Below are 14,965 nucleotides of genomic sequence, written 5' to 3' on the forward strand. Positions count from 1 at the left end.
ATTAAGCTTTCCACAGTTGAAATCGTCAAAAAAAAAAAATTTACTCGTTGACATTGAAAAGCGTTAAAAACCATATCACTTTCTTATTACAGTTAAAAGCGTCACAAATGGATTATTTTTTGACATAAAAAAATGTCAAAAAAACATTACCTTTCACATTTGATAGAAGATTTTTCTTACTCTAAAAGCGTCAAGAGCCGACTCACAAAAACGTTTACATATTTTCTTGTAACAATCAAATTTTATTTTTATATTTCATATTAAAATATATTTTATATCATATATTTTAATTTTAGATTAAATTTATTTTATATTTTATTGGGTACACTAAGGAGCCATACTGACCAACACTTTCATTCCCTCAAGGTCCTTAGAGCTATTGCCTCCAACTTCCTTATGTTCTGATTATGTATGCAACTACCTACATCAGACAATTACTCAATAATTAACAGCTAAAGCCAAGAAGTTTATTCTTTTTTCTATACTATGTAGTTGAATCATGATTAATTCAAGTATTCAACATGCCGAGAAGTGGATCAAGAGTAACAAACATATATAGATACGGATAAGCGTACATAACATGTGTAACAAAGTCCATAGCTTCCTAACATCCGAGTAGAAAAAGTTGATACATCCTTCTATGAGTAGATACATAACCTGTTAAGTGTAGTAACAGGCTTATGTTTCCATATATATTTGATGACGGTGACAATTGACAATGATAAAATATGAACTTTGTTACATACATAATAGCAGTAGGATGATGACCGTAATATACTACCATCGTAAAGAGATAGAATGGAAGCATCATATATGTACCTCAAACCAAAATGCATGATTATTAGAGCCACAAGTATCTGTGGGTGCTGATTCAGGAAGTTCAAGTCATAACCTGTATGAAGATGATTACTAGTTGTGGTCATAACCTGCATTTCATAAACGAGACACCAGAAGGCTAGTTTATATTATGTCATTTACGAACTAATTTATAGTATCTATTTGCCGGCTTATTATACTTCCCGTTGTCCACGAATTCTATGCAACACAATCGCACAAGATGATTACTAGTTGTGGTCGCGGTGCTAGTGCCGTGATATGATGTGCGTGCAGATGACTTCATATCGGAAAAGGGACCTTGCTAAGTATTGTAGGGTACCTGATAAGGATGGCTTTGTCCACATAGACCATTATCTTATGGATCTTGCAGTCTTAGCCTTGATCCTGAAACCTGTATATCAAAATAACTGATACCTTTAACTCTGTATTTTCAGAGAGTGACTTGTGAGTAATCTGTAACACCGGCCATTTTTTTTATAACACATCGGAAGACTTTACTAATAATCCCAATATAAGTCACGTCATTACATTAATTCGTGTAATTAAGTTTAAGTTTACACAACGGGTGTTACATTATTACAAAACATTATTTAAACAAAAGTCCACATCAGAGTAGGGTTGTCAAACATGTCTTCTACATCAGCACCCATCCCGACTAGTAGTATCTAAACCTGCAAGGGGAAAAATGTGGGGGATTAGCGCACCGCTAAGTGAACGGAATCTATCTATCAGATATAGCTTAAGCCACACACAAGCTATACACTAACAACAACACATGCTAACTACCAACTAGCATATAGTAAGACAATACGAGGATCGGTGGCTTGTACGAGCACACGACTCTCATCTGATTGGGTCTGAGTCTACCGATAATCCCTGCTACTCAATTCACAGTATAGTTATCCAGATGCAGGGGATGCATCGTTCACACTATACTCCACAATCAGTAGCCTATGGACCCAACCTCCCCTAGGCACGGTTGACCTCATACGGACTCTAACCTCTCCTAGGTACGGTCTCGAGTCCCCAGTCTCCCTAGGCCCGAGTGGTACCATTCACACAGTGTACACATAATTTACACACAACATCAGACATACTATATTATTCTAACATGGCAATCCCTACAGTATGCATGGTAAAAGAGTCAACCACAGTAGCAAGTTATGGTACTTAAACTCTATCCGGAAATAGACTCACTTACCAATTACCAGCAACTGCTCAGTTATTATTTCTGAGCTTCCTCCGTGTTCTTATCTCCTGAGAACAACAAAAAATCAAGTTAGAATAGTGTTTCCATCAAAATTAGACACACTGACAGCACATTTCAGCAAATTAGTAAAAAAATGTTCGCTAAACATTCATGCTTAACACTTATGCATTTTCAAAATTCACTGCCTAAGACCATTGGCCGACCGACCAAGACAATCGGCCGACTGTCTTCACACCATCGGCCGAGGGTCTCTTCTACCGACCGAACGACTAAAGAAATTTCACAACTGAAGGACTCCCACCATCGGTCGATGGTCAACGACCATCGGCCGGTTGTCAGTCACCATCGGTCGATGGTCAAAGACCATCGGCCGTAGGTAGTTCATCAGCTACATCAGCAGCAAAGTGACGGGTTTCAACCCAAAATCACCAAATCTCGACTTTGGTCACATTTTTAACCTCAAAACTGAACACATCTTGTACACAAAACATTTAGAAACATAAATCCACAACCTTTATGCACAAACAACAACAAATTGAACCAATTTTGACATCAAAACCCACTTTCATAAAACTTAACTAAAACACCCATTTTGACATTGATTTGATCACGAAATCAAACAAACTTTACCTTGTTAGAATCACAACAACACAACAAATGATTTGACACCAAAATCAAGCTTCAATTCGAGATCAAATGATTTAGGGTTGAGATAAAGATGGTGAAGTTAAGTATAGTGAGAGAGAGTGAAAGGAAATTCAGGAAACTTCAAGAAAGGAGCTGGTCACCAGCTTATATTTATGTTAAAACACAATACCCCATCACACACGGGTATTTACCAGTTATCTGATATCTTTCGCACAAGATTAGGTAACCCAAACGAGGTCCAAATAAAATAAACAAACCTGTTCTGGGACCCTTGTCACAAACTGGTCACAACACAAATATAATAAAACACTAATAAAATAATTAAAATAAAAGCACTTAAAACTAAGCACAAACCCTAAGGGCAAAATAGGCAACTTACAACTAGCCCGGGTTTCAGTCTGTTACATAATCAAGATTCTGACCAACAAAAATGGGAAAAGATTATCGTTTTGGCTAATGTACCATTGAATAAGATAAGTTTCATATGATTACTTGGACCCTTATGCTCCCTGATATTGCTCATCCACGCTATGTTTCTCATGCAATATCTACCTCGTTTCACTAGGTTTTCGTTTTCAAAGTGCTCGAAAAGCTATGATCTTGGGTTTTATCGTGTTCTGAGTGCTATTGCAGTTCTAAGTGTAAATTTGGTGTAAAATCGACCAAAGTGTGCAAATGTATCAAGAAAACTGCAAAGTGCTCAACCTGGCAACAAGAACGACGTTCCATCATTGAGGAACGCCGTTCCATCTTCAAGAACGACGTTCCAAAGCCAAGAACGACGTTCTACTTGGGAAATTTACAAAGGAAATGGTAAAAGAAAAAGATGGCATTTAGAGCATGATTCAAGAACGACGTTCCTAATTAAGAACGACGTTCCAACATCCAGAACGGCGATCTACATCTAGAGTCAAGGAACGACGTTCCTGAGAGAGGAACGACGTTCTCTGGGCAGATTTTTTGGAAGTATAGATAGAATGTGAAAAGGGGTTTTTCATATCATCATCACATTCAATAGAATAGTAGTTCGTGGTGGCTGATCAAATTTAGGGTTTCATAGCTATTTTATTGAGTTTTCCATCAAGTTTTCATCATCCATTCCATTCTACATCAACGATTTGAAGATTGGATGAAGATCTAGGGTTTGTTCTTCATCATCTTCATCTAGTCACTTTTGTAATTTCTTAATTTTGGTACAATCTACTCTTGTTTATTGCTTAATGATGTTTATATTTAATATTATAGCTTGTACTGATCTTGTTCTAGCCATGATTGGCAAGAATTTATTATGTGCACTTGTTTATGACGCTTGATAGCTAAGGATTGTTCATATCTATATTAATGATTGTGTTTGGATGATTATTTGAGTTGATGATTGTGGTTTGTTATTAGGCTTAGTCAATAGATCCTTCATTATGCTTGTTTTGGACTTGACTTTGATTATATGAGTTGTGTAGCATTCAAATGGATTTGATTAGTGAAGCAACTTGTACTTCAACACTTAGGTGATCTAGACAATTAAATTGGGGCTTTCAAGGGATTGGGGTCTTAGTTTGGATTGGTTTACAATTGGTCCTTAGTCAACATAGCGAGGTTGGTTTTCTTAAGGGATTTTGATCACCAAAGGGTTTTAGGGGACTTTAACCTAGGCTAAGTACTAATGACAATTGCATGATTCAACTAGATTCAATTAATGCAAGCTTATGGGAATTTGTAAGTGTTGATTGATCATTGTAACATCTAGTAGGGATACTAGTCCAAGGTTTGACGCAGTGCGATGCATGATGACGCAATACGACCCAATACGATACATGAAGAAGTAATACGAGGCATGACGACGTAATACAAAGCGTGACGACTCAATACGATGCATGATGATGAAATACGATACTTGACGATGCAATACGATGCATGGCGACGCAATACGAGGCATGAAGACACACTACGACACATGACCACATAATAAGAATGCAATACAGCGCGTAATGACGAAATACCATGCCTGACGACGTCATACAATATGTGACGACACATTACTATGTGAAGCTATCTATTATAGCATCATTATCTTCAGCAATCGGATTAATCATCACTCATTTAAGCATTGAAGTCAGCTTGTGTACCACCACTACTCGCTACACAGGGTTTAAGTTAAGCACGTAATAGTCACATGACTGAAACTTAACAGACTGTAAATTATCGTTAGTTTAAGAGATGACTTTGGCACTAAAACGTGAATATAGTGACTAATCGTGGAGCAAATAATTGGCAGTGACTATTTTTTAAGTAAAAATATTAGATACAAGTACTATTTTAGCAATTTTATCTTATGAAAAAGATGATATTTCTTTTATTAAAAAAATTGTAGTATGTGCATTTCAATCTCATTAGTGTTCACATACTTTTTGCACGCAATTTTTGAAAATCTAATTAACTTCATTTTTCATTAATCAGAAATTTTATCTCCAGAACAAATTTTTCTTATTAGTTAAAATAGAAAGTAAACATTTTAAAATGGAACATTACAAAATTAAATATAAATAGTATAGTAGAGTATACAGTGTGGTTTTTATCTTAATTTTCTGGTTCATTTGTCCATAGAAGTAAAAGTAAAAATTACTATATTAATGTCTTCTATATTTCTATTCCGTCACCTTCCTCATCATCGCAAGTAACTTCTTCGTTCAATCGATCTTGGTTCTCAATATTATGTACCTAAATAATTTACAAAATAGGGCTTCTATACACTGATGTAGCTATATGTTAGATACTGTACATTTTTTATTTGTTTTAATACATATCTGTTTATCATCAGTTTTTTTGTTTTGTTTGATCAAATCAGGTTAGAATTATTACTGATAACTAACTTGGGGTCTTTGTAGCTAAACTTTGATAGGTAATTAGTTGTAATTATTTCCAGACGTCGTATTCGCATGGACCGGCCAAGAAAAACAGTCCAGATTTTAAACATGTCCCGGGAACAATCCAGTTATCTGTTGTCACACGTGACATACATGAACCACATACATGTTATCAACGAAGGTGTGTTCGTACAACACTTAATGTTACCAATTTAACCCTTAAACCCAGTTCCAAATTGCAAAAATGTCCTAGTATAATCTTATTCCTGATTCTTAGATTTTCATTGTCTATACACACACACACACAATAGCAAACAAGTAAGCTTGTTGGGCTAATTATAGCTATTTTCAAAAACAATGCTTCATCACCATATCTTAACACTTATTCTAATCCTCATTGTAACATTACTATTAATTGCTTTCAAAAGGCTTTTGTTTACTTCAAAAGCCAACCAAAACAAACCACCATCTCCACGAAAGCTTCCTATTATTGGAAACCTACATCAAATAGGCTTAAACCCGCACCGGTCTCTTCAAACGTTGACCCAAAAACACGGGCCGCTTGCTCTCATTCAACTAGGCAGTGTACCGGTTCTAGTGGCCTCCTCGGCTGAAGCGGCCCGTCAAATCCTGAAAACCAATGATGTAATATTTGCTAGCAGACCGAAATTGAGGATCACTGACGCACTAACTTATGGATCGAAGGACATAGCCTTTTCACCACATGGGGAATATTGGAGGCAGGTGAGGAGCATTGCAGTAGTCCATCTTTTAAGCAGTAAACGAGTTCAATCATTTCTGTTGGAAGTTAAACTTGATTTTGGGCTATGTGTTTTGGATATGGGCTTGCAAGTATACAAATATATGGATCAAGATTGTAGTCCAATATCTAGAAACTTCTTGTAATATCTAGTAGTGAAAGTGAGTAGAAACATCTTGTAAAATATCTAAGATAATATTTAGGAAATATCTAGATAATACTTAGAAAATATCTAGATATTAGTAGATGATGGAGAGTTCTAGACTACTCCATTGAGTAGTATAAATAGAGGGTTTCACCCCTCATTTGTAATCAAGCAACAAAGCAATTCAATAAGCAATAAAAGAAGAGTTTTCAAGATCAATCAAACTTCTAAATTATCAATCCTCTCTTCCACAAATAATATACATAACCTCCTATTTCTAACAAATTGGTATCAAGAGCTTGGTTCGACAAGATGATGACCAACAATGTCATCACATTTCCTCGCCTCACAAAGGATAATTATGATCGATGGAGCATCCAAATGAAGACCTTCCTAGGTGGACAAGACCTTTGGGAGATTGTGGAGGAAGGCTATGAGGAACCTATAGAAAAAGGTTCTCTCAGCAAGGAGAAAAAGCTATTGAAGACCAACGATCAAAAGGCTCTTTCCATCATACAACAAAGTGTAGATGATGGAGCTTTTGAGAAAATTGCAAGTGCAACCACTGCCAAGAAAGCATGGGAGATCTTAGAGAATTCTCACAAGGGAGTTGATAAGGTGAAAAAGGTTCGACTACAAACACTACGAGGTGAGTTCGAATCCTTAAATAAGAAAGATTCTGAATCAATTTCCGATTATTTTACAAGAGTCTTGGCGGTTGTCAATCAATTAAAGAGGAATGGTGAAACTTTAAGTGATGTAAGAGTCATTGAGAAAATTCTTAGATCATTAGATTCAAAATTCGACTATATAGTCGTAGCCATTGAAGAATCTAAAGATCTAGAATCAATGACTATCGATGAACTCATGGGTTCACTACAAGCCCATGAAGAGAGGTTTAATAAGAAAAGTAAAGAGCCTTTGGAGCAAGCTTTACAAGCAAAACTCTCTTTCAAGGAAGAAAACGGTGAAAAGACTCATCAAACGAGTCAACGAGGTCGTGGTCAAGTACGTGGTCGAGGACGAGGGCAAGGATATATCAAACGTGGAGGTTATAGTTCTTACAAAAATGAAGAAAGAAGTCAAAATTTTCACCCGAAAAGAGGTCGCGGGAGAGGCTACACAAGTAGAAGGCCAAGGTATGACAGCACTCAAACCAAATGCTATAATTGTCAAAAATTTGGCCACTATGCTTTAGAATGCGAGAAGTCAAACAATTACGTGCAAGAAAGAGTAAATTTTGCACAAGAAGATAACGAAGCCGTGGAAAACACTTTGTTACTAGCATGCAAAGGTGAAGACAACGGAGAATCGAATTTGTGGTATCTTGACACGGGTGCAAGCAACCATATGTGCGGTGACAAAAGCATGTTTGTAGAGTTAGACGAGGTAATAAGTGGAAATATCACCTTCGGAGATTCTTCTAAAGTCCCTGTTAAAGGCAAAGGTAAGATCCTCATCCGCTTGAAAAATGGAAGGCATCAATTTATCTCTAATGTGTATTATGTGCCCAATATGAAGACGAATATACTGAGTATCGGACAACTCTTAGAGAAAGGCTATGATATTCACATGATAAATCGTACCCTTTCTTTAAGAGACCAAAAAGGAGGTTTGATTGCTAAAGTGCCAATGTCAACGAATAGGATGTTTCTGCTAAATATTCAACATGACATTCCAAGATGTTTAAAAGCATGTTTTAAAGATAATTCTTGGCTTTGGCACATGAGATACGGGCACTTAAATTTTGGAGGCTTAAAATTATTATCAAGTAAAGGAATGGTGAAGGGTTTGCCTCCAATTAATCATCCGGATCAAATATGTGAGGGATGCCTTCTAGGAAAGCACTTCCGAAACAGTTTTCCAACAGAAGCTTCTAGTAGAGCGAAGAAACCTCTAGAACTTATTTACACGGATGTGTGTGGACCCATAAGCCCACCGTCTTTTGGTAAAAATAGATATTTTCTTCTATTCATTGATGATTTTAGTCGAAAGACATGGGTCTATTTTCTAAAAGAGAAGTCGGAAGCTTTTGGAATGTTCAAGAAGTTTAAAGCGTTTGTGGAAAATCAAAGTGGTCTCACCATAAAGGCGATGAGATCCGATCGTGGAGGAGAATTCACATCCAAGGAATTCAAGGAATTTTGCGACAACAATGGGTTACGACGTCCTCTAACTCTTCCTTATTCACCTCAACAAAATGGTGTTGCGGAAAGAAAAAATAGGACCATTCTTGATATGGCCCGGAGTATGTTAAAGAGCAAAAGGATGCCTAAGGAGTTTTGGGCTGAGGCAGTGGACTGTGCGATCTATCTAGCAAATCGCTCGCCCACTAGAAGCGTCAAGAACAGAACGCCCATTGACGCTTGGAGTGGGAGGAAGCCCGGCATCTCACACCTTCGAGTGTTCGGAAGTGTGGCATATGCTCATGTGCCAGATCAGAAGAGGACGAAGCTCGAGGATAAAAGTGAGAAACTCATATTCGCGGGTTATGACTCAAGTTCGAAGGGTTACAAGCTATACAATCCCAAGAATGGTAAAGTAATCTCAAGGCGAGACGTGGTGTTCGATGAAGAAGCAACATGGGATTGGAATGTTCCCGAAGAGGAGAACTACGACTTTCTCCCTTATCCATTCGAGAGTACTGCAAAGAACGAAGAATATCTAGAAGTTCAAGAACCTTCTAGTACACCATATCCACACTCTCCACATACTCCAACCACTACACCTAATGAAGTGACACCAACATCAGGAGGAGAATCAAGTAGGCTACAACATCACACAAGGAGCATTGAGGAGTTGTACGAGGTAACACAGCCTATGGAGGATCTATCATTGTTCTGCCTTCTTGCCGATTGTGTGCCAATAAGTTATGAAGACGCAACAAAAAGCCAAAAGTGGAAATGTGCTATGGACGAAGAGATTCAAGCAATCGAGAAGAATAATACGTGGGATCTTGCCACACTACCAAAGGGACATAAGGCTATTGGTGTAAAATGGGTGTACAAGGCCAAGAAGAATTCCAAAGGTGAAGTTGAAAGATATAAGGCAAGGTTGGTGGTGAAGGGATATAGTCAACGAGCCGGCATAGACTATGACGAGGTATTTGCTCCCGTCGCTCGTCTAGAAACTATAAGATTGATAATCTCACTTGCGGCTCAACATAATTGGAAGATTTATCAAATGGATGTCAAATCCGCGTTCCTTAATGGCCACTTAGAAGAAGAAGTCTATATAGAACAACCTTTGGGATACATCGTGAAAGGCCAAGAGAATAAGGTGCTAAAATTGAAAAAGGCCTTATACGGGTTGAAGCAAGCGCCTCGGGCATGGAATAGCAGGATAGACAAGTATTTCCAGCAGAATGACTTTACGAAATGCCCCCATGAGCATGCCCTCTACACCAAAGTTAGCAATGATGGAGATGTTATGATTGTGTGCCTATACGTGGATGACTTGATATTCACCGGTAGTAATCCCAAAATGTTTGAGGAGTTCAAGAAAGCAATGGTTCGGGAGTTCGAGATGACCGACATTGGACTTATGGCTTACTATCTTGGGATCGAGGTAAAACAAAAGAAAGAAGGAATATTCATATCCCAAGAAGGTTATGCGAATGAGGTGCTCAAGAAGTTTAAGATGAATGACTGCAAGTCAATGAGCACACCGGTGGATCGCAATCTCAAATTGTCAAAAGATGATGAAGGATACTTGGTGGACCCAACACAATACAAGAGTTTGGTTGGAAGTCTGAGGTACCTAACCTGCACGAGGCCAGATATTCTCTACGGAGTTGGACTAGTAAGTCGATACATGGAAGCACCTACAATAAATCACTTGAAGGCGGCCAAGAGGATACTCCGCTACATCAAAGGTACGATTGACTATGGCCTGTTTTATTCACCTTCTGATCACTTCAAGCTAGTTGGATACAGTGATAGTGATTGGGCTGGAGACATAGATGATCGTAAGAGTACGAGTGGTTTCGTGTTCTATATGGGAGATACGGCGTTCACATGGAGCTCGAAGAAGCAACCCATTGTGACTCTGTCAACGTGTGAAGCCGAGTTTGTAGCAGCAACATCGTGCACCTGTCATGCAATATGGCTCAGGAAGTTACTAAATGAGCTTAAGTTTTTTCAAAAGGAAGCTACGGAGATATATGTGGATAACAAGTCTGCGATTGCTCTAGCAAAGAATCCAGTCTTCCATGATCGAAGCAAGCACATCGATACGAAATACCATTACATCAGGGAGTGTGTTACAAATAAAGAGGTGCAGATAAAGTACGCGAAGTCACTTGACCAAGTTGCTGATATTTTCACAAAGCCTCTAAAACATGAGACGTTTCAGAGATTACGGAATATGCTCGGAGTGACGAAATCAAGTTTAAGGGGGGCTGTTGGAAGTTAAACTTGATTTTGGGCTATGTGTTTTGGATATGGGCTTGCAAGTATACAAATATATGGATCAAGATTGTAGTCCAATATCTAGAAACTTCTTGTAATATCTAGTAGTGAAAGTGAGTAGAAACATCTTGTAAAATATCTAAGATAATATTTAGGAAATATCTAGATAATACTTAGAAAATATCTAGATATTAGTAGATGATGGAGAGTTCTAGACTACTCCATTGAGTAGTATAAATAGAGGGTTTCACCCCTCATTTGTAATCAAGCAACAAAGCAATTCAATAAGCAATAAAAGAAGAGTTTTCAAGATCAATCAAACTTCTAAATTATCAATCCTCTCTTTTATAAATAATATACACATAACCTCCTATTTCTAACAATTTCGACAAGTGAGGGAAGATGAGACTCGTGTTATGATTGATACGATTGGTACAAGTTGTGGTTGTTTAATTGATTTAGGTGAGTTGATAACTAAACTATCAAATAACATAGTTTGTAGGGTGACCTTAGGGAGGACATATCAAGGGATGAAATTTAAAGATTTGTTAATAAGGTTTACGTACTTGCTTGGTGCCTTCTCTATTGGGAATTATATTCCTTGGTTGTCGTGGGTGGATCGGTTGAGCGGTTTAGAAGCGAAAACCGAAAAAGTTGCTCAAGAATTTGATGAGTTTCTCGAAGGTGTTCTAGAAGAGCATGATATAAATAACAAAAACACGGTGCATAACGATGTTGATGTTGGAGAGGATGAAAGCCAAGATTTAGTTGATATATTACTTGATCTACAAAGAGAAAACAAAACCAATTTTATAATTCACAGAGATGTCGTTAAAGCTGCCATCATTGTAAGACCGCTCCCTCTTTATCTTGCTTAGTCGTAAAAGATAGGCTACACAACACCTATTAAATCACCAATATGCCCACGACGGGGCTTGAACCCCCAACCTCTTTGATTGAAAGGCTCTTCGAATACCACTAGACAATAAGCCCTTGGGTCCCGAGTCAATTATGAACCATTTTATTTATTTATTTTGAACATCAAACACACCAACCCTTTTTCCACGACGGGACTCGAATTCGAAACCTCATAAGTTCTCTTCATACCGCTAGGCCAGAAGCCCTTTGGTATTTTTGAACCATTTACGATCAAATAGGATTGTAAATTCATACAAAATCTTAAGTTAAATACAATTAACTTTAAGCGTAATGGATCAAATTAGTCAAATGTCAAAAATGTCCTAACATGTTGCGTTGTTTACTAGTTACAAGCACCAATATAATTAGAAAATGATGTTATGTTTTTATAGTAAAAAATTATGGTTTAAAATATTCCCCGCTTATTATAGGATCTTTAATTAGAAAAGAATGTTTTGTTTTTTTATAGTAAACAAGTATGGTTTAATATATCCCTCTGATTGTAGGATCTATTTGCTGCTGGAACTGATACCACGTCAACAGCCATTGAGTGGGCAGTTTGTGAGCTCATAAGAAACCCTAGAATTATGAAAAAGCTGAAGCAAGAGGTCCAAGAAATAGCTCATGGAAAACCAATTATTAATGAAGATGATTTAGAGAAAATGAAATACTTACAAGCTGTCCTCAAAGAGGCAATGCGGTTGCATACTCCACTTCCACTACTCATTTCACGAGAATCAACAAAAAACGTCAAAATAATGGGATACGACGTAGCAGCGGGAACGCAAGTGATTGTTAACGCTTGGGCAATAGGAAGGGATCCTTCAGTATGGGAGGACGCAGAGACATTTAAGCCAGAGAGGTTTTTAAACAGTTCCATTGACTATAACGGGCAAAACTTTGAGTATCTTCCGTTTGGTGCAGGAAGAAGAGGTTGTCCTGGTATTCAATTTGCTACTGTTATTACCGAGCTCGCTTTGGCAAACTTGGTCTACCGGTATGACTTGGCGTTGCCGGATGGTATGAGAGGGGACGAACTAGACATGAGTGAGATCACTGGCCTTACACTACATAGGAAGTCCCCTTTACTAATTGTGGCAACTCCTAATAGCTAAATGATGATGAGTCGTATCTATCAGCCATAAACTTTGGGTTTGGTTTAGGGGTGCAGTTGTCTCAAACTTCTCTGTTGAGTTATTGCATCTGGAAGTCAAGTTAGAGCTTTTATGAAGTATGAGTTCAAAAATACGAGCGTCTAATAAAGGACCTTTGGGCATAGCGAAATATATTTGGTTCTAAGAATCGTCCATCAACCAATAGGTTGTGGTTTCTAAGTTGTTCTTATAATAATAATAATAAATAATAAATGGATAAATGGATATGTATATTTGACACCATATATTTTCACATTGTATATTAATAAGGGCAAATTTTATTAAAAGATAACTTTTTTTTTTATTTCAATTTCTCCATATGGTTACTTATTTTCATTTTGAACAATTTAAATGATTATTTTCCCAAATTTTAATTAAAAAGAGGAATATTGTTATATTTAAGTTAGAACTATATTCACATTTGATAAAATAAACTATACATTACCATTTGACTAATTATTCAAATTAAATAAGTTTGTAAATTATATGAAAGCATGGAACTTACTTGCATATTTTCAATTATAAGTATGAATAGTAGATCTCAAAACCGCCACTATAATCGCAAACATGATTTTACCAATGTAAGTACTCATCGCCGGATTTTGTCGCAAAGAAATGCATATTCAAGTATGAAATGTGAATCGAAAAATGGAGTATCGTTAACTTTAACGGGATTATAACTTAAAAGTAGCGATACTCTTTTTTTTAATTAATATTTATTAAAACAATATTTTAAATAGTTCAAATAAAAATAGATTACTTTGTATGAAAAATTGAATCAAAAAGGTTATCTTTTAATGTGATTTGCCTTTTTAATAATAAAATACAAGTTGTTAAGCATTACAACAACTAATGTTAGTTCCGACAAAAATGACCACGATAAATCTATCACGACCCTTAAAACTTGATTATAATCAACATGTCAACATGATTCGAAAAACTTCAACACGACTCGCATCTAAAGTTCTAATTCGACCACCCTTAAAAATTACTAACAATCCTAGACTTACATCTAAAGCTTCAACTTTGTCACCCCTAAAAACTACAACGATCCTGAAATCTTCAACCAAATCAATCACGGCCAATGAAGATCATAACCCTAAATCTTCCACCCAAAGTACCATAAGTTCAACATGGTAATGAAAACCTACAACGACGAAACATAAAATGGTAGATTCCAACAATCAAAGAGTTAACTCATCATCTAAACCTAATATAAACATTATCACGTAAGTAAAAAATAATGTAAATATATTTAGATTGTTAAAATTAAATTATATATATATATATATATATATATATATATATATATATATATATATATATATATATATATATATATATATATATATATATATATATATATATATATATATATATATATTATTTAAATCAGGAGGAAGGTACTTTTTTTGGGAAGTAATTTTTTTCTTTTTTTGATTTTTTTACAAACATCATGATCACGTGAAAAATGAACATTTAAAAAAGACATTTTGTGATAAATGTTATTATTTTGACCAGAAAAAGCTCGACGAAATAACATTCATTGATAAATATTCCTGATAACATTCATCTTGATTAGGGATGGCAAAAAGACCCGTACCCAATGGATAATCCCGAATCCCGACATGTTTGGGTCGGGTTCGGGTTCGGGTCCGGGTATTTGGGTCTTGGGCCGGGTATGGAGAGTTTTTTTTTTCCGGGTTCGGGTATGGGGGTGGCATAAATACAAACTCGCATACCTGACCCGTATACACGGTCCATATACCCGTATATCCGACCCGAAGAGGAATTCAACTTCATTAATAACAATAAAAAAAATTAATAATAATAATATAAGCTACAATGTGGTATTGTACTGTTGTTCGATATTTATTTAGAATTTGTCCTTATTTAATATCATTATTGAAAAATAAATTGAAATAGGTGAATGGGGAATGAGAATAACTAACAAAAGAAATATTCAATACCTGCGAGAAAACCCGATAACCCGAGATTTAGTAAGAAAATGAGAATCCCCGTT

General features: G+C 36.5%; 1 protein-coding gene across 1 annotated transcript; it reads left to right on the forward strand.

Annotated features, from left to right (window-relative positions):
- The first annotated feature begins 5,819 nt into the window (after positions 1 to 5,819).
- LOC139894057 (3-beta-hydroxylase-like) lies at positions 5,820 to 13,148 on the forward strand. The gene is made up of 4 exons (XM_071877253.1): positions 5,820 to 6,356; positions 9,510 to 9,514; positions 11,264 to 11,718; positions 12,295 to 13,148. Exons 1-4 carry the CDS (start codon positions 5,914 to 5,916, stop codon positions 12,901 to 12,903), a joined length of 1,512 nt encoding a protein of 503 aa, XP_071733354.1. The 5' UTR covers positions 5,820 to 5,913; the 3' UTR covers positions 12,904 to 13,148.
- The last annotated feature ends 1,817 nt before the right edge of the window (positions 13,149 to 14,965 follow it).

This window comes from Rutidosis leptorrhynchoides, chromosome 2 (assembly GCF_046630445.1).
Source record: "Rutidosis leptorrhynchoides isolate AG116_Rl617_1_P2 chromosome 2, CSIRO_AGI_Rlap_v1, whole genome shotgun sequence".
In the NCBI taxonomy this organism is placed as follows: domain Eukaryota; kingdom Viridiplantae; phylum Streptophyta; class Magnoliopsida; order Asterales; family Asteraceae; genus Rutidosis; species Rutidosis leptorrhynchoides.